At 45.6% G+C, this 25,864-nt stretch overlaps 1 protein-coding gene across 2 annotated transcripts in view; it reads left to right on the top strand.

Annotated features, from left to right (window-relative positions):
• The window catches only part of DPYSL2 (dihydropyrimidinase like 2), a 55,228-nt gene extending 41,223 nt beyond the window's left edge, over positions 1-14,005 (top strand). For both annotated transcript variants that reach the window (XM_072846054.1, XM_072846055.1), the window contains exons 8-14: positions 1,347-1,467; positions 4,968-5,124; positions 5,288-5,429; positions 5,651-5,821; positions 8,662-8,841; positions 10,297-10,462; positions 11,139-14,005. In XM_072846054.1, the coding sequence (XP_072702155.1) occupies positions 1,347-1,467; positions 4,968-5,124; positions 5,288-5,429; positions 5,651-5,821; positions 8,662-8,841; positions 10,297-10,462; positions 11,139-11,230 (1,029 nt within the window). In that variant the 3' untranslated portion in view covers positions 11,231-14,005. The remainder of the gene's footprint in view (positions 1-1,346; positions 1,468-4,967; positions 5,125-5,287; positions 5,430-5,650; positions 5,822-8,661; positions 8,842-10,296; positions 10,463-11,138) is intronic.
• The last annotated feature ends 11,859 nt before the right edge of the window (positions 14,006-25,864 follow it).

The raw sequence follows: 25,864 nt of genomic DNA, 5'->3' as shown, positions 1-25,864 counted from the left end.
TCTTCCTTTCAGCCTCTGTCTTCCCTGCAAGTGCTGCTGGCTGTGGCATACTCGAGTCAAACGGCCTGGAATAAACACCCTTCCTTGCAGCCTTTTCCATTTGCGTGGGGCAGCTGGGCCAGAAAACCTCCCCTTCTGTACATCAGCCTGCCTGGGGAGGGTTAGTCACAAGCCCTGGCGTGGTGACAGGCTAGGGCTTTAACCCTTTTGGCACTGCCTCTGGTTTTCTTTTAAAAACTCCCAGCCGTTGTGCTGTTTTTCTTGAGCAGTCCAGCTGCAAACAGAGCAGTGTTACAGGTGGTGGCTTTGTCAGTGTGAGCAGAGCTGTTCTGGGCACTTGGGCGTCAGTGTGGCGAATACACCGTTTCCTAAGCTGATGGGTCCTTAATTTCAGGTGGTACTTTCAGTGGATCAAGCACGACGCTAGGAGCCAGCAGTCAATGCGTTCTGATTCTGGGACTGATGATGGTTTACAGTGCTTGGCCTGCAATAAGGCACTGTAGAGCAGAGTTTCGAAAGTGCTGAGCATGTGCCAATCCTGCTGGAGTCCACGGGAGGTGCTGGTAGCCTCTTGCATTGGGGAATCAGGTGGCCGATCGCTTTGGGTTTTAGTTTCCTCTGTTGTTCGCTTGGAAAATGTCTGTGGTATTGCAGGCGCGGTTCTCCGTGGTAGTAGGCACTATGAGCGTTACCCTGTTGTTAAATCTGTCATCTGGACTGCTTTGATTAGGATGTGTGATCTGTAAAAGTCTGCAGAGTGATTATGTTAATTCTAAGACTGTAGTTATAAAGTGACCCTCAGTCTTGCTGAGGTTATCTCTCTACACATGCAAGAAAAAGTGGTTGATTTGTGGGGTGGTTCACACTCTGTCAGATCCCAAGCCAGATATTGTAGTGGAGGGTGCAATTTAGGAGGCTTGTTTGCAAACGTGGCTTACCAGAGTATGTGGCTACAGCATCTCTCTTCCGCGTGGGCTGGAACATGAATAGTTTTGTGGAGTCAACATTTAGTTGCTTATTTTTGTCTAGGTTAAAGAAGGGGCTTAATCATTCTGACCTTGAGCACCTGGAGTATTATTTTAGGACTTAATGTGCTTGCAGAGAAACTTCGAAGCAGCCTGGGAGAAAAGGTAGTAATGAGAGGGGACTACAGCTTGATGTTATTTTAATTATCGTGATTACACTGTACATTTTTCTGGCTCAGAATCAGAGAGGTGGAAAGTCTCTCATCTTGGCCCTGCACACCCTGTTTTCCTGTGAAGGCAGAGCCTGTGACCCTCTGGAGGTGAACGGGATATGCTAACGTGTGGGGATGCTGCTAACGTGCTGCTGACTTTGTTTCTCAGGTGGAGGCAGAGGCTGTGAACCGGGCAATAACCATCGCCAACCAAACCAACTGCCCCCTTTATATCACCAAGGTGATGAGCAAAAGTGCCGCTGATGTCATTGCTCAAGCCAGGAAAAAGGGTAAGTTATTTCCCTTGGATGGAAGCACCCTATTAGCTCATGCAGTTCAACTCCTTGCCAACATAAGCTTCATCCCTACAGGAGAGGTTTCTTTTTCCAGTGTTATTGTCCAGGCTGTTTTTTAAAAGGTCCCAAGCAACTGCTTCTGTCTCATCTCTCACAGACAAGTATTCAGTGGTCGTATCAGTGCCAGGAGCCATTTCTTCTGTTCAGCCTAGAGCCTCTCTCTTCACACTCGTCCTGCCGCATTGAGCTGTGTGCCTTCATGTTATTGCAGAGTAATTCTGTGCTGTCTCCATTTAATGAATCCCCCTGGAGATTGCAAGCTGTGTCCTCCTTCCAGCTGCTGTGGTCTTTCCTTGGTGCTTTCTGCTGAGCTGCTTCCTGGGGTCAGAAGTGATTCCAAGAGTCCTGACAGAGGTCTCTGACTCGTGAGCCCTGTTGGATTTAGTTGGAGTAGCCAAAGAGGTTACCGATTCCAGCTATCCACTGTGCTCCTTGCTTGTGAAATAGGTACTCCTCGTGTGCTGTAACTCACAGCCTGGCATCCAAACAGGAATTGGAATCAGTAGTCTGGGTTAGGCTGGGAATTGCAATCGCCTCTGCCTGAGGATGCTGCAAGAAGCAAGACTCAGACCTGCGGTGGATGCTGCTGCCTTGTGTCTCCTCTCTCTGACTGAGGTCTGTGGGGGAGCTGAGCTGCTCCGAGTGATGCGGTAGCTTCTCCCGAGTCCTGACCCTGCTGTCTTGCCCCCAAGGAGCAAGGGTTACAAAGCACAGTGAGTGCCTGTCTCCCTGCTTTGCTCTGTGACTAAACCCTTCATTTCTATTTAAAGTGGCTCTGGGTGGGTGAGTAAGCAGGAGGGATGATTTTCCCCCTTCTTTCCTCAGAAGGGTTGGATTTAATTTTATGCAGTCTCAATAAGCCTGAATGGATATACAAATGACATCACTTTCCATCTGGGTGTTTGGTGTGAGAAGAGCTAATTTCCTACCACAGCAAACAGATTTGTGTTTGTGTATTGGCTCAGAAGTATTTTGGTCCCATGATTCCTGTTAAATGAGTTCAGAGTTGGTGAGGAGGACTGATTTCCAAGGCATCTCTTTCTGTTCGTGGCGTGGAAGCAGCTCAAACTGTTTGGAATAAACCTTCCTCTCCTAGCTCCATTAGTGGAGATCCTGCTGAAATGAGAAGATGTGTTGACATGCAAAAGTGGCTGCATGTTGCATTACCCCAGAAAACAACTTGATGTGGCTGCGCAACCCAATCCTATAAGCCAGGGAAGCATCCCTTCCTTTTTCTAGGTAAAGTACTGGGTACATATGCACCACAGACATGCAGCATCAACAAAAACACCCTCTTGCTATGCGCGCTGTCCCCTGCGACCACTAGCTGGCAAGGAGATAGGAGCATTGGGATGCGGGACCATACACTTATATTGCAGGAGCCATAAAACTCAAGCTGACTTGGATGGATGTTACCCTGCCTGTGAAAGGTGCTGGGATTGTCCCAGATGAATGATCCACAGAACTCACCGTAGCTAGCCTCCTGAGTGAACTAGCATACGCAGTTTTCATTCAGATTGCATTTTCTCCTTATAAGGAGAATTTGGGGTATAAATGGCATGCCATTCTCTGTTCCTTTATTTAAATAATTCAATTTAAATGCTGTGCAGTTACCCAACTGGGTAACCCAGGAGGGCCACACACACTAGCCTTGCCCTCCCAAGCAACAGAGGAAACATAACTGAAGACTATCCAAGGCGAAAACAAAACAGAATTGATTTGCTAAATGGAAAAGAACGAATGTTATTTAAAGCCAGATGTTCCCAGTGGCATTTGTATGGAGGAGATTCCCTGCAGACTCTGTTGTTGGCAGATCTGGGAGCTCGAAACATCGCTCCCTGCAGAACAATCCTCCCAATGTATTGGCCCACAACAGGCCTCCCATTAATAGCCAGCGTGTGTTTTGCCTTGTTCTGATTTCGTAACCCTATTTGTGGCAAGTGATGTCAGATGGCCTCTTCCTCTGCTGGTGGATCCCCTCTGACAAAGGCTGTTCCTACTCCTCCTCTTTCAGTGTGGTCCTGGAAGCAGCGTGAAGCCAGCTAATGCATCGTTCAGCCTCAGCTAATGCACTCTTTCCCAGCTAGCTTGAGAGCCTATAGACCTAACAGTAGCTCAGACAATATGGTGAAAGAAAGATCTTTTTTTTTTTCTTACTCTGCATGGTGAGGTGTGTAAGACCCTGCTGACCAATTCTGGGGTTGCCTTTGCCAGTCTTTTCTGATTGAAGTATTTAGGGTTAGTATTTTAACTACCCACGTCTTTTGCAGGCAGAAACAAATACATGAAGTGTCTGGGCTCAGAAGCCAGATGGATAGGCACTTTACAGAGATTTCGGGAAGGTTGCATTTGGTGAGCAGATCTGTGGGGCTACCAGCTTGCACTGCTTTTGAAGTTGCAGCATCTTGCATCTGCTTGGTGTGCAGATGTTGCTGGTGCATTCCAGCTTGCAAAGTATCGTGGCCTTAAGGATCCGCTGTTCCTTCATGTGGTTCCAAAAATGTTAATGAAGAGGAAGGATGCACTGGTGGTTAGTGCACTGGACAGAGAGTCAGAAGATCCAATTTAATTTCCTAGTTCTGCCACAGATTTACTGTATACCCTTGGGGGAATCACTAGGTTTCCCTGAGCTGCATTTGTGAACCAGAAGCACTGATACTTCCTCTGCGATGGGCTTTTTCTGTAGGCAGGAAACTTTCCTGATAGGAGCTTTCTCTTATCTGATCTATGCACAGAGCCTGCTCCAATAAACCCAGCCTTGTTAGATCTTTCATACATCCACATCTATAAAAATATTGCAGGCACTATTTTTTTTGTTCTTTTTCTTCCACATCCTTTCTGGATCAGACTGGATCTCCTCATGCTCTTACAGTTCCCCTCAGCCTCTTTCATAAGGTTCTTGGCCCAGGATACAATACAATGGATCTTTACGGTAACCCTTTCAAGCACAATTAATCAGCACTGACCTCAGCAATTGTGTAAGGGCATTGTGCGCATTTTGCTGCTCCGTGTTCTTATCGGTAACAGTATCTTTATTATTAACTCAGATATTTAGATGTTTGGATACTTATTCTGAGGGACTGATTTTTGGAGAATGCTCAGTATTTCTTTAGAGATCTCAAGATAGGCATATAAAATGAAGAGCTTGCTTGTGAAAACATGTCCTTAGTAACATAATATAGTTTCAGAGGAGCATTGAACAGGCCAGGAGTTTAATGATGTCTGATCATCTGTTTATGCAGGCCAGTGAATTCAATTCAATGTTGTGTCTCTGTGATCACGTCCTTAAGGGGAAGTACCAAGAAACCGTGCGATGCTGGCCTAACTTACCCAGCTTGTCCTATTTCAGAAGGATGCTTTATGCCTGGAAGCCAGGCTGGAGGTGCATGTTGCTTGGTGCTCACAGCGGATTTGCCTGTATTCCTGTCCTGTAGGCACTGTGGTGTATGGAGAGCCCATCACAGCCAGCTTGGGTACCGATGGATCTCATTACTGGAGCAAGAATTGGGCTAAGGCGGCAGCTTTTGTTACTTCCCCGCCACTGAGTCCTGACCCAACCACTCCTGATTTTCTCAACTCACTACTGTCCTGGTGAGTAGAGCTCTCTGTGTTCGTACAGCATGTCCTTCATCATGAGACAAGTGGGTGATAAAAATAATAGCTGTTCTTGCCAGCAAGTGAAAGGCTGTTTTACCTTTAAGGAGTAAACCTGTGTCAATAAAATATCCTAAATACCTATCATTGCCTTTTCCAGTGGAGACCTCCAGGTTACTGGCAGTGCCCACTGCACCTTCAACACTGCGCAGAAAGCTGTTGGGAAGGACAACTTTACCCTGATCCCTGAAGGAACCAATGGGACTGAAGAGAGGATGTCCATCATCTGGGATAAGGCTGTGGTATGTCACACGTGTCATAGGCGTAGGCTGCAGCTCGACTTTCAGAGCAGAAAGAGCTGCAGCAGTGTGTTGTTATCTCCCCCCAGATGCTTGTTATGGTCCTTTCGCTTGAGGTTTTTGCCCCTGGGGAGATCATTGGGAATCTGCTGTGCTGTCATCTATTTGCTTTTCAGAGTGGTCCCCACCTGGCTAATGCAGTAACTCCTTTTGTCTATCCCCAGGTGACTGGCAAGATGGACGAGAACCAGTTTGTCGCTGTGACCAGCACAAATGCAGCTAAAATCTTTAACCTGTACCCGCGGAAGGGCCGTATTGCAGTGGGCTCGGATGCTGATCTGGTTATCTGGGATCCTGACAGTGTCAAGACAATCTCCGCCAAGACTCATAACATAGTAAGGGTATTTCCTACGATGTGAGCTCTGCTGCTCATTTCCTCCTTCAGTGCCAGACTGCGCTGCCAAGAGCTAGAGCTCATGACAACTCAGGGCTTTGTTTTCTCGATGTCCCAAGCCCTCTCTGGTCTTACACCCAGTACAGCTCAGTTGTCTGAGCAGAAGGGAAGACGATTGAGTCCAAATCTGAAATCACATGAATACCCAGAGGTTCCCCTCGGAGCAAAGAGATTGTCTGCTCTTTCTGAGTGTTGGATGCTTGGGTCTAAGCACACAGAAAGCTCTTTAAATCTTCTAAAATATCAAAAGGCCTCTTATCACAATGTGTTATTTGTGACCTTCTGGCTTGCTAGCAGTGGGAATGTGAACTGCCCCTTTTCTAGTTGGGGTCAGTGAAGGTTCTCAGCTCATGGACACCTTTGCTGGAGATCTGATCCAGATCAATGAGTCTGAGTGGATTTACACCACGTACTGATCTGGCACATGTGTGTGGAGTCATACTTAGACATGATTTTACTGGTCATCATCCCAATGTTAGTTGGCATAGGGAGACACAAGGCAGCACCCAGACTAACCAGACCTTCCCCTTGTTTCTTCTGTGGCTTTGTGGTGGCACTGTTAGAGGCACTGTTTGCTTGTGGCCCACAGCTGTGTCCCGTATTCTATGCCCGGTTCCTACGGTAAAAAAGCTGTCCCACCCTGTGGGAAACTGCAGAATGGTCCCAGTGCAAAGGGCTGGTTGGAGTCTCCCTGTGACATTCGAGCACTGTCTCAGAGAAAGCAACCACTGTTTGCATTTGTTGACGACTTGTTTCACTGCTGGCGATGAACCTATGGAATGTTTCCCTGGAAAAAAACTCCTTGTTCTTTTTTCCGTGAATGCTTTCATTCACTCTGGAGCTGAAGGAGCAAAATTTTCTTCCACACTTGGATCCCTGGGCACATTCACAAAGAAACTTTTTTTAAAGGTTTGGTTCACTTCCCTGTGACAAAACTCTGTGTCAGAATTGGTCACAGATGGCCTGGATTCATCCTGCCTGTGCTTAGACTTCTAACGGGGGTATCCAGACTCGGAAGTCTGGTCACTTCAGTCACCTTAGAGGTGCTTCCAGACTCATCACACCTCCAGTCTGGAGAGGAACGACTTAGAGAAGAGAGCCCAGGGACATACCGCTATTAGGTGCCAAATTTAGTGGTCTGAACCTGGGTTTGTGCTTACGAATGGCTCAGAGAGCTGGAAATAGCTTGCTGGATGGAGTACTTGAAAGTCATTGCCAGTTATTGGCTGTTGTCTTTAGGAAATGAATTGGACTCTTTAAATTTCCTAGCACAAAACTCAGAGACTTTATCTTTTGTGGATATGCTCCAGTACAATCAGGATTGACTCCATGATTTTGTCATAGATCTGGGCTAGGCTGAAGGAGAACAAGGTCCGCTGTGGCGCGATCATTCAGAAATACTTTATATGTGCTAAGGACTGCAGATCCCCCCGAAACTCTTGCAGCGTGCAAGAGGCGTCGGCGCTCAATGATCAGCTATTGCCAAAGGCCGCATCTTTGAAGTTGTGCCAAGACTATGGAGGGTGAAGGGCTCTTGTTTTCAAGTGGTTTGTTTAGAGCTTGAAGGGCTAAGAAATCACAGCTTTTTTTCTTACACGTCCAGCTCTAACCTCTTCCCCTATCATTGCATTGCCTGTTATACCTGGCATTACACCTGTTGGGGGAGTTTTTTGTGTCTCACACTGCACGTGTGCCTTGTGTTAGAGGAGAAATTGATACAAGTGATGCCTTTAGACTCAAGTCATCCTAGTTTGGTCAAATATAAAACAAAAGCCCCTTTGAAAGTCAGGCAGAGCGGTCGCTGCAACACAGGGAGACGTAGTGATTATGTGGCATCAGATGATTGTTACTTTTTAAAATGCTAGAGCAACATACGGATATTTTCCAAGAATTCACACTGCTCTTGCCACTGTCTGGCAAGGAAACATTAGGAGCTAGAGAGGGAGATAGTGTTGTTCTTGGAACCAGCCTGATTCATAAGCTTCTAACCAAGCCTCCTCCTTTGCCACCACAGCTTTTTTTCAGACTGGACCTGGTTCAGTGTTGGTTTAACCGCCATTCTAGCTAATTGTAAATCTGCAGTCAAGCCTACCCATACTTATAACACACTTCAAGAGCAAACTCCATTATTAACTTGGTAAAAAAGACATGGATTTGTCTCAGAGACGGTCACTAGAGTAACAGTCCCCAAATAACATGATTGTAGTGCGTCTCATTCCAGGATGCTTCATGGGTGGGACATTTACCAGTGATTCTTTTAAAACTTGTCTTTTTTCTTTGTGGTGTAACGTTTCCAATCCTGTTAATTGAGGATGAGCAATCCCATTAGAGTAAAACAAGATTGTCCTGGTCCCTGACCCATCAACCAAAACACTGGTTTGAAATACAGCTTTTCAAAATTACCATTATTTTTAGTATGAAACTCGGATAAAACTGTATTTGGCTCCTAAATCCCTCACAATTCAGAAGGGATAGGCACCTAAATGCATTTAAACAGGTAGGCTTCGAGATATTCTCATTTGAAAATTGTATTTCCTCTTTAAGAATTTTGTTGCAATGGAAATTTTGCATGAGTAAATCCTTAATAAATTTAGACTGATAATAAAGACCAGCCTTTCTATTAAGCCACAGCATCTACAACTCAGGTAAGTGCCGCTGAGTTTGCTTCCATCTGTCCTTAAAATTTTGGCAATTAGCATGACTGGTGATTGCTAATTACAGCACAGCAGGCTTTGCTGGGATGAATATGTTTGCTTCACGTTGTCTGTTTGTTTGTTCTAGTCTCTGGAGTACAATATCTTTGAAGGCATGGAGTGCCGTGGGTCGCCCCTGGTGGTTATCAGCCAGGGGAAGATCGTGCTGGAGGATGGGAATCTCCATGTCACCGAGGGGTCTGGACGGTATATCCCCAGGAAACCGTTCCCTGACTTCGTTTACAAGCGCATCAAAGCAAGGAGCAGGGTGAGTATAAATGGTTGGATGCACATTTGTTCTCTCACTGAAACTCCTGAGTTAAAGTGGGTGGAAAACAGATGCTATCCCCTGGCTCGCAGACACACACTTCTGCAACAGAAAATGTTCCCTGGATAGGAGCCATATTTATCTCATTCCTCTTTCATTTTTGCTATTTGCTTGAATCATTACAGGAATATGCTTTGGCTTGAGCTTGGATTTTCTGCAGATTTTATTTTTCTGCTCTTTAATTCTTCTCCGTCTTGGGACACCTCGACAGAACATGTGGCCAGGAACTGTCCAGTTTGGACACGAGTCCATCTGCAAATAACCCGGCAGGCTTCTCCTGTCACAGAAGTATCAAGAGAAGTTATTGATAGCGTTTATATATCAAACCTTTCAGCAACCATTTAGAATTCTAATTTATTGTTATGGATACATTATGCTGCTTTCCCTTCTGTCAGGTATGATCAGATGCTCTTGTCTGGTGACTGTGAGTCACAGGCACAGCCTACTGACTGTTTAAAAGTGAGAATTTTCTATTTTTAAGAGGCTAAAATTGTTGGAGAAGTGTTTTTGTAAAATACACCCATTCAAAACAGAAACTGCCTTTTGATATGCCTTTGGTAAAAACTGACAGAGAAGATGACACTGAACTCAGCTGCAACTTAGTTGCTGAGAATTTAAGAAGTTTATTTCTAGATGAAGTCAGATTTTTTAGGAGAAAAGTATTTTGATGTTTGAAGTGTTGCCCTCTCCTGGACAAAACCAGAGCTGTGTTAGTTCTGCTGACCATAGGTAGTCTTCACATTCCTCGCAAATGATCTTTCCTTAATTGCTCTTCTGAGGAAATTGCAAGTTATCAAAATTACAACCTCAAATAATTTAGCACCGTGGAGAAGAGATCGGTGGTTTCTGTTGTGTTCTGGTCTCCCACAGAAATACGTGTCTGACCTATAAATCCAATTGGGCAGCATCTCAGCTGGAATAATTGCATTTAACCCAATCTAACGCTCCCGAGCTGGCGATGTGAAGCTAGCCTGGCTCCTCTTTATGCAGACCTGTCTCTGTCTCAGCATTGTTTTGCTTTTTGGGGATGAGTAATAAGTTTCATTTGAGTGTTGTCGGGAGCCTTTAATACAACAGCAGGTAGGTCGAGATCATTAAAGGACAGAACTTGCGGTGCAGGGGACAGACTGGCTGGCTTCTGTAGGCTGCTCACAGCAGCTAGCAACTAGCTGGAGCCACAGCAGTCCAGAGCGCGTTTCATTTTATCCAAGCTGCTTCAGAGACCAGCTACCACCCGAGGATCAGCACGGAGGAGATGATGTACGCTTTGAAATCCTCTTACCAAAGATAAATCTTGAAATGTGTGTCTTTGGCTTAGCAACAGCTGGCCAGCTGTTTAGTTCTGTTTTGAAGGCTGTTTTGACCCTGAAGGCTGCCTGCTTCTGTGTTTTGCAGCTGGCCGAGCTGCGGGGTGTGCCTCGAGGCCTCTACGATGGACCTGTCTGCGAAGTGTCAGTGACACCGAAGACCGTCACACCGGCGTCTTCAGCTAAGACGTCTCCTGCCAAACAGCAGGCCCCACCCGTGAGGAACCTGCACCAGTCTGGATTCAGCTTGTCTGGTACATACTTTTATGGGGCTAAATAGCTTTGAAATCACAGCTTGTTTATACTCCCCTACTCTGAATTAATTTTGCTGAAATTGGAAGGCAATGAGAGAGGCTGTGATGTGTTTTTAGCTTGGAGGTTATCCCTTTAGAAAGGAAGAAGAGCAGTATAGGAGCTATTGTAAAGTCCTGCTTATATTCATGCCGTGGCATGAATGCTGAGTATCCCATTGCGTTCTGGGCTCGGTCCTCAGCCGGGTGTCTGAAGAGGGCAGATGGCACCAACTTCAGCGGAGCTTTGCCAGCTGAGACCAGCTGTGGATCTGGTATGTGGCAGATTTGATTTCTCAGCGTGCTGTTTCAGTGCAATAAGGGAAAACTATAAAAAGGAATAAAAAGGGCTAAGGGAAAACCATTTAGCCCGCTCGTATCTGTGCAGGGCTGGGTGGCTCAGGTGTTCGGTGTGGAGATATTAATGCAGAACAGGTTTCAGCAGAATTAAGGCACTGGAGGCCAGAAAGGGCTTTTCCTCCAAGGATGATGCATTTTGGTGCACACCGTTGGAGCCTGGCCTAAGAGGACTTGATGGGTTTCAGTGCAGCTGTGCTCTCCCGACTGCCTTGTCCTGCAGCTCGCTCATCTCAAACTCTCGCTGGCCCGGGGGACCTGACGTTGCTTCTCTCTCCCGCAGGGGCACAGATCGATGACAACATCCCACGCCGCACGACTCAGCGCATCGTGGCACCGCCCGGCGGACGTGCCAACATCACCAGCTTGGGCTAAGGACCGACCCCTTCTGTGCCCGCCTAGCGGACCAGGGGACGGGGGCACCTGGAGACCCTTTTTGATTCTTTTAGAGCCTGTGACAGTTACTGCGGGCAACCAGTGAGGGGGGGCTGAAGTAAGGCGCCTCTTTCAGTCCCCTCAGATTCCCTCCTCATCTTCACCAACCCCTCTCACTTTCTCCCTCAGCCCCTACACATTTAAAGAAACAAACCCTGTTTTGACACCTCTGACATGCAAAAGTAAATGTAAAGAGGATGTTTGAGATATGTGGCCTCTGTCCCATTCAGCATCTTTCTTTTAATAAAGGAAGGATAAAGTGAATTTCCCTGGAGCTGCCTTTAAGACACACACAAAAAAGGAATAAATAAATAATAAATGTAAAAAATAGCTTTTTTTTTTTTTTTGTAATGTCAAGCAGAAGAGTAGTTCAAGGGTTTTAAACTGGATATTCTGTAGGGTTCTGTGTTCCAGCAGAATAGCTAGGCAAGCACAGAGGGACACGAATCCCAGCCTGTCTGTAACCATTCCCCACCACCACCTTTGAGGTCACTGAATAGCTGTCTGCTGCCAAGAGAGAGAAACAGCACTAGGAATTGAGAAAGCGCATCGCACTCAGCCATCGGGTGAGCTAGAATCATTGGGGACTTTGGTTCTGTTGGTTTGTTTTTTCATTTTTTTTTTTTTCCTTCTGGATTTTGCTGCAAATTAGGTCCTTGAGGAAACACTTTTTTTTAATGTTTGTGTGTGTGTTTGTAAAATGTTTGTATCATTTGTGTTTACGAAGCCTTATCTGAGAACTGGGGGTCTCCCTGTTCTTCCTGGTCCTTCCCGAAACTCATTCAAGTTGCAGGCTCCCGCCAGCGTCACTGCCGCTGCCACCCTGGTACTTCAGGTATTCCTGGGTTGCATCATTCCAGCCAACGCTTGCCACTTAGCTACAATAGGAGGTCGCAGAGCAGGTTCATAAGCTATGATCTTCACTTCACTGTACTAGGTCTTGAGCTGGTGCAAACAAAGGGGCTGGATGCCAGCTGAGGAGCTGGGACAGAGTCTCTTGAGGAGTTTTTAGCAGTTAGTTTGTCTTCTGTTCCTGGAGGTGGAAATCGATAAGCAGGGGGCCGTGGGCAAAGAGCAACATGTTGCTTGAAAGATTTCTGTAGCAGCCACGTTCCCCCTTCCTGGCCATCGATGAGTGGTTATTTAAAACTTTATGAGCGCTTATCTTTAGCTCTCATTGAAAGGCTGGTCAGTTGAGCGTATGCCTGAGCATCTGTGGCAATTCCAGTTTGAGTCCAGATGCCCAGCTGTTGTAACTGGGAGCCTCAGAGCAGCCCGATGGGTCAACAGCAGCTGAGAATCTCTCATACACGGTGCAAATTTCACAGTCACTCATTCCTTCAGGAACTTGCCTTTGTGCAAATATTCATGAGAAAGCCTGGTGGTTCCCCACCCTTCCTCAGATGCCTGCTGCCTCAGATTTGAGAAACCAGAGGCCATGAGTGGTCCTTGAATGAATTTAGGAGCTTCTGCGGCAGTCAGCGGGGTCTGGGCATTTAAGTATCTTCTGGGACTGAAGGTCTTTTAGCCCTAGTATTGGAGGCTCATTATTTTCAGGACATGGAGAATAAATCTGCACCATTAGATTCCCACTTAAACTTAGCTGGGGGGCTCGGCGGTCCCCAGGACTTGGCCTGTCTCTTCGCACAGAGAGCTTTTCTACCCGCAGTTAACACAGCCTTACCTCCACTGTCGGTAGGCCCTGGCACTCGGCTGCATCTTCTGCTTTCTCTTCTATTTGTACTTTGCCACGGACATTGACCTTGTTTTTTCATATTTGTGAGTATTTTCTGAAATGGTGTTTACAGGTTCTTTTAGGGGAAAAAACTATATATATGAAGGCTTTTAAGAAACAAGTACCAAATTTGTTGTTATGAAGTATCAATGCTGGGATTTCAAAGGATCTGGAAGCTATGTAGGTACCCAAACCCTCCCAGCTTCAGCACCTAATTCCTTTAGGCCCCTTTGAACACAAAAGTTAAGAAAAACATTACCATATTCATCCATGCATTTTGCATTTAGGTTTAACTCTTGGGTCTTTTAGTTTTGCATAAAAGAGTTTGCACTTTGTTTGTTAAGTAATCCGTGAACTTAATATATATTGCAGCTATTTTCATTTTTTGTCACCTATATGTTAAAATCGATTTGAACGAGTTGGGGAGAAAAAAAAGAATTGCAGATCCGTTTCAATTCTGCGAAACACTTGCGGCTCTTCAGTATTCACTTAAGTCTTCCTTTTTTTTTTTCCTTCACTGACTCATGATGACTTTTTAGTTTTAATTTGTTCTTCAAAAGGAAAAAAAAAATCACAAAAAAAGATTTTTGCAGGCTATGTAAGCATGTTTTTTCCTGTGAGAGCTCGTCCGCTTTGTGTCTGTTTAATGAATGTCATATGTAAATGCTTAAAGAAAAAAAAAAAGACGATGACTTAATTAATTAATTAACCGCAGTGACTTGAAGCTCTAAAAATAAAAAAAAGTAGGATTTAATACTAGCTGGATTTAACCCTTGGATTTGTGATTGTGAACCATGAGTGGAGGAGCTGTAAGTGCTAAAGCTGATCATGTGTGTAGACAAAAAGAAGTACTGATATTTGACCATTGTCTCAATGGCAAAAAAACCCACCCCAACCCCAAGTCTTGTGTTTTATTCCTTAAGAACTCTGTGTTATATTACCATGGGAACTCCTAATAAAGACAGAATGTTGTTGTTTCACTAGGTGCGTCTGTGTCTCAAGGCGATACGTGTTCTGTGTAACCGCGTACCTTGGCTGGTGCCTTCAGCAGCTAAAACCTGACCGAGCTCTGAAATCGGTGCTGGTGTAGGCTGATGGTAGTCCTGTGTAGGAGTGAGAGGTACAGTAGCCACGGTTCCTTGGAGGATGGTGATGGTAAAGAGGAATCAATGGTCCACAGTGTAATTTCCTTAGAGAAAAGCAAGCCTCTTCTCCGGGCGGTTGTCTGTTTAAGGCAGTATTTGGCAAAGCAGAGACATTTGCCTGAAAACTCCTGGCTCCGCAATGCAGAGATCACTGATGAAATGCGAGCAAAAGAAGCTAAAACTATTGGCATAGCCCTCAGCCCTCCAATGTGTTTCTACTTGGACCCTCGTAACGGTGATGGAGGAGGGGAGAGAAAGTACAGCTGTAAATAGAAGCCACACACAGATAACTGAATGGGGAGTGTCAGAGCTGGCTGGAAAAATGCCAGTGAAGCTTTTGGTGGTGGTGGTTGGGTTTTACTGTGTCGCAGAGATGCTGTGGGTGAGATCGCGCCAGATCGTGGGAAGGGCTCAGAAAGAGCCAGCATCGCTGTCAGCCGCTCAGACCGTAGGTTGCTGCATCCCTACATCCACCAACCCTCTCGGTGGTCTTCCCCCAAATCCGAGCACAGCTGGAGTTTGCAACTGACTTCGCAATGATGTTTAGCTCTTGTTCCTCCTCTGAACAAAACCAAATGTTTAAGCACGCTGTGAAATGCAATTAGCTTTCACCACATGGCTTTAAGCCTGGCACCCCTCTCCAGTGGGAAGTTTTAGGAGGGTTTCCTTTTTATCTGTTGGGAAAGGGGCAATGGTCATCCACTAATAAAAAGACTTCTGGTTAATGTGGGGATCCTGGCTCTGCCACCAATGACATGCAGTTATTTGGCTACTGGCAGCTTAAATTAGGTATTGGCATATATGCAAACAAATCCCAGAGAACAGGGTTGGTGGGTAGCTGTGTATGACGCTTATTAGCTTGTCCAGCAATAATATCCCAGTGAAAGATACATTCAGCCTAAAGCACTGGCGTTTAGTTAACCACATCTGCAGAGCCTCCATTTGTTTTTATTCTATCGTTATTTCTTCCTCCAGCGCCTAAATTGGAAAGAAAGAAACCTCTTCCCCAGGAAATCAATTCCAGGGACTCGGTGAACCTGGGCCATGTTGGAATAGGCCAAAAAATATCAACTGAAGCATACAGAAGTTTTTGAGGTCAGGAAGAAGTCATCAACAGCCAGATCTAAACCTAACCTGTACTGAGGAACCAAGCCAGTGAGAAATCTCAGGAAGATACTCAGGTCAGTAGGGCAGTGCTGGTTTGCTGCTACACTAGAGCACAAGAATAGCTGTATTTTGTGAACCCAGGTAATTCCTTATGCTGGCAGCGATGAGGTCCAGTTCGTGGCTCGTTAACGTATGCGCTGATTTAGTTCTCTGCAGGCCTCCCATTGACTGGTCTGCGGCCACGCATACAAGATCCAGTATAGATCTAATCTGATCTTAACATTGATACAGAATTAGTGGCTCAAAGGAGAAGAAAGAAAGAAAGTAGACAATGAATTTGACTCAGTGACCTGGAACACTAGCTGTCGGCTCATGGGGAGAGGTGGGTTGTCGGAGCTGAGGACAACGTGGCTTGATTTATTCCTTAGCGGCAGGGTGTTGGGAGCAGTAACTGTCACTAGTCCTTGCATCGCCGCTGTCCTGCTTCAGCACGTGCCGAGCCCTAGCACAGGATTTTCAAAGCCAAGGCTTCTGTGACATAGGACTCATTTAATATCTACAGCTATATCTATATTCTATATACATATACAGAAGCATACATATGTGCCTCTCTCCAACCCAACCGGTTTTGCAGCAGACAAAGTTAATTTGCACTATTTTAATTTCCTGCAGGCTAAAACCAGTGTTTCTGCAGCTTAATACCTGCCACCGCAGTAATTTGAAGGTGTCTGACTGCATAGGCCCCCAAGGCTCCTTGGCAGCGTGGACCTGGTTGCTTTGCACTTCAAAAACCCCCTCTGTTGGGTAACCCTTACGGTGGGTTACCATGACTGGCACCTTCGCTTGGGCTGGAAACACGGTATCACGCCCCTAACTAAGGTACTGTCTATGACTCTAGATAGCTTGTGCAGGACAAAAATCCTATTAATTAATACTAAGTTTAATTAACTTAAATTTCCCAAGATTTTTATGACTCTAAAAATGAAAGCGTTTAGTACTTTTAGCTGCTTGCTCTACACGGATGGAAGCTTCAGAACCGGTTTTCTCCCCTTTTTTAGCACAAAAGGTGGAGGTTGAGCTCAGTGCCATTAGGTGGCAGCAGGACATGCAAAAATGAAAACGACAAACTCCCTTGAGGCACATGGATCATCTTAAGAATGATGTAGGATGTAATAAATGTAGAACATGCACAGGGCTTATGATTACTGTGACAGAGAGATGACATACACATATATCCTCTCTATTATATTAATATAATATTTAGTATAGTATTTCAGTGTTAAAAAGATATGAATCATCTGAGCATATTCTGTTATAGTTTAAGCCTAACAAGACACCCTCATATAATAAAACACAGAGCAAGCCATAAACTTTATCTATCAATTTAGTTACAGGAAAAAAAACCCCCAAACATTATTTTTTAAAACAGATTTTGGCTTTTCTCCACAAAAGCATGATGTCCAAGAGCAGAGGTAAGGTAGACTTGAAGAAATGGTGGGGTTTTCCTTCCTCTGAACTGGTTCTGTTTCTTCTCTGCCATTTCCTGCCCCTCTTCTGTGGTTAACAAAGTTTTTGGCTTTTGGCTTTGTGCAGCCATTCCCTGCATAAGAAGCTACTGGTGGAGGGAGGAAAAGAAGGAAAGAATGAACAGTTGTTTGGCTTATCATATTCCACTCATTTCTCATTGAGAAAATAGTAAAAAATAGAATTACAAAAACCTCTAATGATTCTTCCTCTCTAACCTGGAAAATATGCAGATTTTTTTCTCTGTGTTGTTTTTACCAGTAGCAGGAAAAGTTTTCCCCTAGAAAAAAAAACCACTCAGAGAAAATAAAATCATTTTCTTTCTTGAAAATAATAAAAACTAATTCTGTTCAGCACTAAGCTGCACCACCATCTCTTTCCAAGAGCTAGCTGCTGGCTAATATCCCCAGGAGAATCCTTTCCCTCTTTGCTGCTGCTCCTCCTATTCCTCTTTCTCCTTGTAAAACCGCAAACTTTGCCAACTGACTGCTCTACAATTAGAGGAGATTATCTATTTTTTCTCCCATCTAACACAGGCCAGAGAAGTTGCCCTCTGCTAACTCCGGTGAGTTGTGATTGACTTACAGCCTTGGCACTCTCGCTGGGGATTTACCACTATGTACTTGAGTGTGTTGTTCTTTCCACAAGCATTTTCTTCAGCTATTCACCAATAAAACTTGGCAGATGCGTTATAGTGAGTCTTTCAGTGCTGACTTGTGAAGCCTCAAATGGCAGAAAATCCCTTGGTTATTTATTCCATGGATTAATCATCTTCATGGTTAATTTTTTTCCCTGCTTCTGATTTGAATTGGCCTGCCTTTCATTTCTGGCCAGTACTTCTTGTTATGCCTTCCCACAGTAGAAGGAAGATCCCTCTAAGACCTGTGTGGGACTGTTCTCTGGGGTGGTGGCACTGTTTGAAACCGGGTGGCTCAGCTGCCGAGCCGAACGCGCGGCTCTGGCCGTCTTCCACCCCACATCCCGCCGCGTCCTGCTGCAGAGATGCAGCCTGTCCCACGGATTGATGAGAGCAATAGATCTGCAACCAACATCACACTGAATATTTATCAGCTAACGTGTGCTGATGAAGGCTGCGATGCCTTCCCCTTGCTGACCCGCTGCTATTCATCTGAGTTACAGTCTGGCTACCTGAACTGATGAAGGACTGCATTACTATAGAGGATTTGTAACACCATCTAAAACTGTGGGAAGATCTGAGCCGACGAGCCTGCGTTCCTCAGGTTTTGGCTATGGATGTGGATTCCTGTTGCTGGTATATGTAAGTGCATATAGAAAATGAAGAACCTCTTTTTGCAGCAGTCCTTTTTTAAAGTTGCAAATAAGGCCAAGATTTACTTCCCCTAAGTGCACTTTAAAAAGTCGTAATGCTTATTGGTCAAAAAAAAGTTTTAAATTGCTCATTTTTCCCATGTAAACTGTGAGTATAAGAGTGATCACATTTAACCAATAGTATTGAATTGTTAGGACTGGAATGTAGAGGATGACAAGAAATTCCTGTGTCTGTGGGCAAGCCAGACCCCATACAGATTGAGGGCATTTATATTTAATATCTGTCAGGCAAAACATTCCTAAGATATAAGGTAGCGCAAATGCAAGAATAAATAAAGTAGATCACAGATCAGTGTTACCTAGACAGCTTTGTCAGATGGCAGCTTGTTCTGCTTTCTGAATTCCCGTTCCAAAACACGATGATTACTACCCTTTTTTCTGCTTTCTTTCATTCTGATTTCAGAGACAAGTGTTCAGAAACTTTACTTAAGCTCACACACTTAAATTTGAATTTCATTTGTGCAACAGCCACATCTCGTCCTCCGCCAGTCCCTAAAATAGGAGCAAGCAGAGTAACAGCATTCCAGTATAAACTGTTGTTTACTAATGGTTAGGCGATACGGGAATGGGGTGTGATTATTACGGCTGCTCAAATAATATGTAAAACTATCTCAGCTGATAGGCCAGAACATCACATAGCAGATTTTTGGAAAATGATTAGTTAAATTGCTAACTGAGCTCTGGTTTCTAGCAGTCTTATTCTAAGTCCAAAAAGTAATCCCTACCCCTGAGACTTTTCTGCTCATTAAAACCACTGGCTATTTGCGCCTTTCCTCCGAAGCGGCTCGTTTCCACGGGAGGGCACCAGATACACGTGGGGAAGCTGCATTTCCACTCGTTTCATGAGGCTCTTTCTCCCTCCTGATCAGATTACTTCCTCCACAACGAATATGGACCTACTTCAATACAAAGCACACAGGCCGTGGCATTTGGCTATCTGTTACGCTTTTCAACACCAAAACCTGCCCTATTTTACTTTGTCCTAGATTAGATAGATGCTGGTTCATACACAACTGAAATGATCTCGGTTTTTTTCAAATCAAAATTAGCTGTAAGGGTAACAGGGAATCATCTGTTTTTCAGTGCATTTTTTAATTCATACACACAATTCTGCAGACAAGCTATAGTTCTACCAGTAACTTCCTGAGAGCCCCGTCAGAGTCACCCCATAGGCTTTTTCTACAGATTCTTGAAAGATTTTTGTTGCAAGTCCGTCAAAGTGTGATGAAAACTCCTGCATCTCTCTCCCTTAATGAGATCAAGTAAGCAGGACAATGTCCTGTTTTATTTATGCATCTCTTTGTAGCTTTTTCCTCCTATAGGACAAAGGCAAATGTAGCGTGGGAGAGGCAGACAGGCTTGGAGGTGGATGTCACCTTGGTGGAGCGTTGCGTTTATGGGACAGGGAGGGGAAGTCCGTTGCCAAGTCAAACAGCAATTGGGGGTCGGGCTGGGACTAGATGACATTCAAATGTCACAGCTCATCAGCTACGCTCAGGCTTCTGACTCCAAATGCTAGACAATTCCCAGGAATGACTTGCTTTGTGCGATACTTAAAGAGCAGGCACATCATGAGATTTAATGTGGCCTTCCTTTCCGCACCATTTCATATTACCTCTTGGTCAGAGAGAAATGTGAGGTCCCAGAGGCCTCAGCCCAGATGGACATTTCAAGGCTGAGACTCAAATTATCTGAAGATTGACCAAAGCTCTACAGAAGCCCCTGTGGTTTGCTCCCCTTTGCTCTCCTACCCTCTCTAAAGCTTGCCTGGTGACAGGACCAAGCTTTCCCAGGCTCTGGGCCAATTCTCTAACAAACTATCATCCCACATTTTTGCTTTAAGCCAGTTGTATTTTGTCCTTTCCTCTAACAAACTTGCAGCAGCCGCGCTGCTGAGTACAGGAAAGACCCTACAGAGGCTAAGGGGGCTCCGGTGCGACCAGGGCTCAGCAGTCAGTTTGAAGTCTCCTGAGATTTTATATTTTAAGAAACACAGTGAAAAAACTCTCCCTCTCATAGGATATCAGGGTAGGCATGGAAATGAGCCCTTCCTGACTCTGCTAGCATGGAGGAATCAGCATTAATTTTCCAGCCTCCTGCAAACCTCACTCCTATAATTAGATCCACATATTGTGCCCATGTAGAGACATAACTGGGGCTGGAAGGGTTTCTTCTGCTCATCTCCAGATGTGTCTCCTGCCTCAGCCAAGGCAAATGCTAGGATTAACAGCTCCTAACAGGCAAGGTCGTTCAAGACATCCACTGCCCCAAACAGGCACAGCAATGGTATGATGGCTTTGCCTCGTTCATGGCTATCACTGAGGTTGTGCTCATGCAGATGACATTCTTTATCCTTCCAGTATGCTAAGGAGGTGTTTGTTTGTTTGCAGTAGACTATTTTTACTGCACCTGAATTCATTAATCTCTCCAAAAATAACATTGAAGGCACATGCATAAAAAACCATGCTTTCAGCTTGCCATGGACAGAACTAGGCACCCCCAGTGAGAGCTTTACTGATGGCATTGATGTAGTATTTTTGCATGCATGCAAAATCAAATGCCAGAAAAGCACAAGCGAGTAAACTTTATCTGAAAAGGGGGAGGGAAAGGACCTCTTTTCCCTGAGCTACCATTGATTTACTATGATGAGAGTTTTAATCAAGCCCTTGTACCTTTAAGCCATAAGTTATTAGAGGAGAGCAGGGACAGTCTTTCTGAGGACTTGCTGACACCCTGAGCTTTCAAGATTATTAATCAAAAATGTGGTATGGGAGGAGGGGGGGGTTTGGGTTTTGGGTATTTTTTTTTGCAGGCACCACTAAACTGCCAAATAATGTCAGATGGTAGAGAACAATGTGAATCCCCCATAGAGATCTATAAATAATAGCTATAAACGTGCCTCATAAATTAGTCAAAGGGTTATTTTCTCCTACCCACATTCCCTCCCTCATGTTCAAATTCAATTTTATTCATCCGGTTCCTCACCCTGCGCTGCCGTGTGGGAAGCTTGGGTAGAAATCTCTAAATGGACGAGGCTGGAACTCTGCAGGGGAGATTTCCACTGTAACAGGCACAAACCGGTGCTGCAGAGAGAATCCCAACCTAATGCCAGAGCCAGTCCCCTTGTAACATATCCCCCACACACTCTGCACAGCCTCTTGGGTCACCCACTGACTAGGTTTTGTACCTGAAACGAAATACAAACCATAACGGGCCTGAGTCACGCTCCACAGAGAAAACCGATGGCACGACAAGGGGTTTTTCCCCCTGAACAATGTATTGGTTTTGTGAAGATCCTGGAGGGAGGGAATATTTCTGGTTTAGGCTTTTGAGGAGGACAGACAGAAGGTTTAAGACATGGAAAACACAAGCTAAACAGTGACAATGGAGTGGAAAGGTCCTACCCAGCATCCCAAAATAACTCAGTGGGACAGCCAGAAACACAGGGCGACTGTCTTCATTAAACAGTGTTGTTTCAAGAGGCATAAACCAGTCCAATGGGAGGAGCACGACACAGATGGTAGATGCTGCGTACGTCTGTGTGCATGTGTGTATGCATAATACCTCAGAAAGGGCAATTATTGTCCACCCGTGCCTAATCCAAGGTAACCACTGGCGTAGCCGCATGTGGTTTCAAGTGGTCTCTGCTTATATGTAAACATTGCCACGTATGAAAATGATTAATTGGCAGATTAGAAATGTGACCCCAAAAGGTATTGTTCTCTGTGATGAAAGAGGAGCCTGGCCGAGGATTTACGGCCCAAGCGTCTTACTGCCATAGTAGGGCTGTGCTTGCAGGCGAGGTTATTATGGTGAATGTTAATGATGACTGCATCTGGGTAAAAGCCTCTCCATCACCTCTCGCTGTCGATGCCTCTTCCGTAGCTATGGAAATGGCACCTTCTGTTCAGCTGCTGCTTCTGATTAAAATTCAAGTGGAGAGGGATGGGGAAAGAAAAGCCAGGGGACGAGCACAGCTGATGAGCCAAGCAGCACGGAGAAGAGGGAGGCTGCAATGTACCTGTTCAACTTCTCAGAGAGCAAGAGCGTGCTGGGCTTAGTTACCCTGATGGCAGCAATTTAGGATGAGAGCCACTCTCCCATTTGCCCAGCATGAAGCCTAGATTAAGAAAGAGTCCCTGCCACGAGGAACTTGCACTTGGAGTACCCATAGGAATGGCAAACACAAAGGCAAGGTGCTTTGCCCCAGACATCACCAACCCTCTCCCTTGCAGCGCCAGGTAAAGAGATGGGGTTTCCTGACCGCTGCGTTTGCTTCCCATGGCTTTGGCTGCTGATTAAAACCCTTCAGTAGATTTTGTCTCTTTAAGTCTGTAAACACATTTACAAGAGCAATAGCAGCTTAATGGCGGATTTCAAAGGTCTGTCATACATAATTTTCTAATGCAGATTTTGTGTAACTGCCTCTGGCTTCAAAAATTGGAATAAAGAAAGGGGCTCCTGCAGTATGTGTAGGAAAAGAACCACAACTTGGTTATTATAAATTCATGCTATTATGACTGTGACACAGTGGTAGTAGAGGAGCATCCAGCCAAACCTGGGGCTCTGCACTGTCTGAGGCAAACACGACTGTGCGGAGCATTAATAGGAAAGATGGATAAAGGAGGTGTGTTACTGCCTGCGACACTCTCCATTTTAAAGCTGGAGAGCAGAAGTCCAGAGAGATGAAGTGAGTCATCCCCGGTTATGCAGGAATCCTGTGGCAGAACCAGGAGATGAGTCAATCTGCTGATCCCAGCCCAGCGCTGGGCTGCAGAGCACAGGTAAAGTGGCTGCTGCAACATCAGGGCTGACTCCTCAGCCTGGCCCTGGCTCCTCAGCCTCGTCTCCCGGAGCCTCACTGAACAGCGAGGTCAAAGGCACGCTCGGCAGCCTGAGGTTGGAGGGCTACTGGGAGCTTTGGCGTTGTGAATGGAGCAACATCTGCTCGCTGAGCGACTTAGAGAGTCAACACCTCATTTTGACAAATTCACCACAAAGAAATAGAATTTGGAGCTGTTCCATGGCCCTGCTGTGCCATCTTGGATCTCATCCTCCAAAAGCTTTTAAGGCATAACAATATTCCTTTACTGTTGAAATCCTGTGTAAATATTGAATTATCTGCCTGGTCTCAGCACAAGTCGATTCCCTGTGTTTGGAAGCAGCATATGCTATCAGCGTTGTGCCATCGTTACCATCCTCTAGCAGCGCGCAGCCTCCTGGGGTCAGGAGTGCTGTCCCTGGAGGACTGCCTTGCTAAGCCTCCTTGTCAGCTTATTGCTCGGGCAATAAGGCTTTGAGCTCAGAGACACCTGGATCAACACAGGAATTAAAGGTCCAACTCTATTAATTTGCAGATAACGGGATATGCCATGCCCTAGCCACTACAGGGCAACCATGGCTCCCAGTGGGGTAATTCAGGTTTGCATGAATGATATTGCAGAAATACTGAGTCTCTTTACCATTCGGTGAAGGTGGTAGGTCTAGATGACAGACCATCAGTGTTTTCTAGGAGACACCCTGCCGAGGCTGCATCCTGGGACTATAAAAGCATCTGTGCAGGAAACTGCCCTTTAAAACTAATTATAAACGTAAACTGTATTCTGACCTGCCCCCTGCCAGTGCAGTTCTCTGACACTTGTGGCTTGGTAACATTGATCCTGTGCTCAGGGTTCAGCCTTGGGGGGCTGACCCTTACTGGAGAAGCCTAACCCCCCCATCAGGTGTCTTCAGAGAAAGCACAGGTTTGACTAGATTGCTTCTTACGTTCGCAAGACATGATGCATCACTTCACTGCTCCCCACAGTGCTAGAATCAGTATTTCAGGAAGCACCCTTGCTGACGAACCCAAAGCAGGCTTATCTTCCCTTCTTTAAATGTGAATACAGTACTGGTAACAGATTCTCCAGTCCTTGGGATGTCATGAAGGCGTTTGCTTACCATCACTAGATCGCACCAGCATAGCCTGTGTGATCTATGGATTTGACCAACTGCTTAGATGTGAAAGATTTTGTATTGTAACAAGCTTTGGCCCAAAAGGCCTATGTTCAGATCTATTTAATCTGTATACATCTTTTATTTTAGCAGAGCTACTCTGGAGTCATATCAGAGTTGGATCCCAGTTTTACTGTTGTGACTCTTGCTGTGTTCACAATGTTCCTGTATATCTGCACTGGGTTTGGATCTGAGGTTGGGACGTACAAATCATCCTTGGCATGGAAAGAGTTACAATGAACTTCATAGGCTGGTAATTGAAATCAGATTCTGGCTTATAGCATCTCCTCCCTCCCTCCCTCCAGCTCTGGCTAAACAATTGTGCTGGGAACTTCAGCTAGAACAAATCAGCTCAAAATAATTCTGATCAGTTTGTTTTTTCAGTTAGTGCAGACAGAGAGAGAGACATCCATGAATAATTATGGATCTTTTCTCTGCTAAAATCATCACTTTCCCTCCTCCAGATTTCACTCCTCTCCACATTAGCGCCCAGAACATTACCTGCTTTAGTGGACAGCAATGACTCACCCAGGCAAGGGAGTACATGTTCCTCGCAGCCTGGCAGCCTCGTGCGTCGGAAGACGAAGCAGTAGCTGATACAGAGGGCACAATGTGCCTTCCTGAGGACTGGATCCAAATGGGAGGTGAGCTATTATTAGCATCGGTGTAGGTGCTTTTAGAAAGGTGCCAGGCTGTGGCTTCAAAATCAGGAGGGGAAACAACGTGCCGTGGCAGAGGTGGCTCTGGTAGCTCCTGCAGAGACGTGTTTCAGTTCATCCCACACTGCAGCCACACATCTGGCTTTGGACCATTTCTTTACTGTGCATTGCTTTACGCGCACTGATTTTAAAGTGCCCATAGGACCACTTCAGGTTCCATTTGTAGGAGTGGAAAGAATATATTTTGGCATTCACGTTATTGTACAAACAACTTAGCCAGCCTCTCCTTGCCTCAATAGAAAGAATAAGGAAAACAGCCCCAAAGGTGCTACTTCAAGCTCAAATACAACCCTAGTGCTGCTTTGTGATTCTGCATGTTCAACCATCATTTAAAGCCTTTTCCCCCACGGATCAGGCAAGGGGGAAAGGTTTCTCTCCTAGGACAAGCTGCAACAAGTCTAAGAGTGCTTCTTTCCCTGTACTGAGTAGAAAAAGTCTCCACTCTTCTAACTCAGCTGGGGATGCCTGCACTGAAGATGCTTGAAATTGGTGCCATGCTTGTCACAGAATCACAGAATCGTATAGGTTGGAAAAGACCTTTAAGATCATCGAGTCCAACCGTAAACCTAACACTGCCAAGCCCACCACTACCCCATGTCCCTGAGCACCTCATTCAAACGGCTTTTAAACACCTCCACCACTGCCCTGGGCAGCCTGTTCCAGTGCTGGACAACCCTTTCAGTGAAGTAAAATTTCCTAATACCCAGTCTAAACCTTCCCTGGTGCAACTTGAGGCCATTTCCTCTCATCCTATCACTTGTTATGAGGGAGAAGAGACCGACCCCACCTCTCTCCAGCCTCCTTTCAGGCAGTTGTAGAGAGCGATGAGGTCTCCCCTCAGCCTCCTTTTCTCGAGGCTGAACAACCCCAGGTCCCTCAGCCGCTCCCCATCAGCCTTGTGCTCCAGCCCCTTCCCCAGCTCCGTTGCCCTTCTCTGGACACACTCCAGCCCCTCCATGTCTCTCTTGGAGTGAGGGGCCCAACACTGAACACGGTATTC

This window comes from Ciconia boyciana, chromosome 25, assembly GCF_034638445.1.
Source record: "Ciconia boyciana chromosome 25, ASM3463844v1, whole genome shotgun sequence".
NCBI lineage: Eukaryota > Metazoa > Chordata > Aves > Ciconiiformes > Ciconiidae > Ciconia > Ciconia boyciana.
Note: the sequence above shows the minus strand (reverse complement) of the source record. Positions and strands in the feature narration are given on the sequence as shown.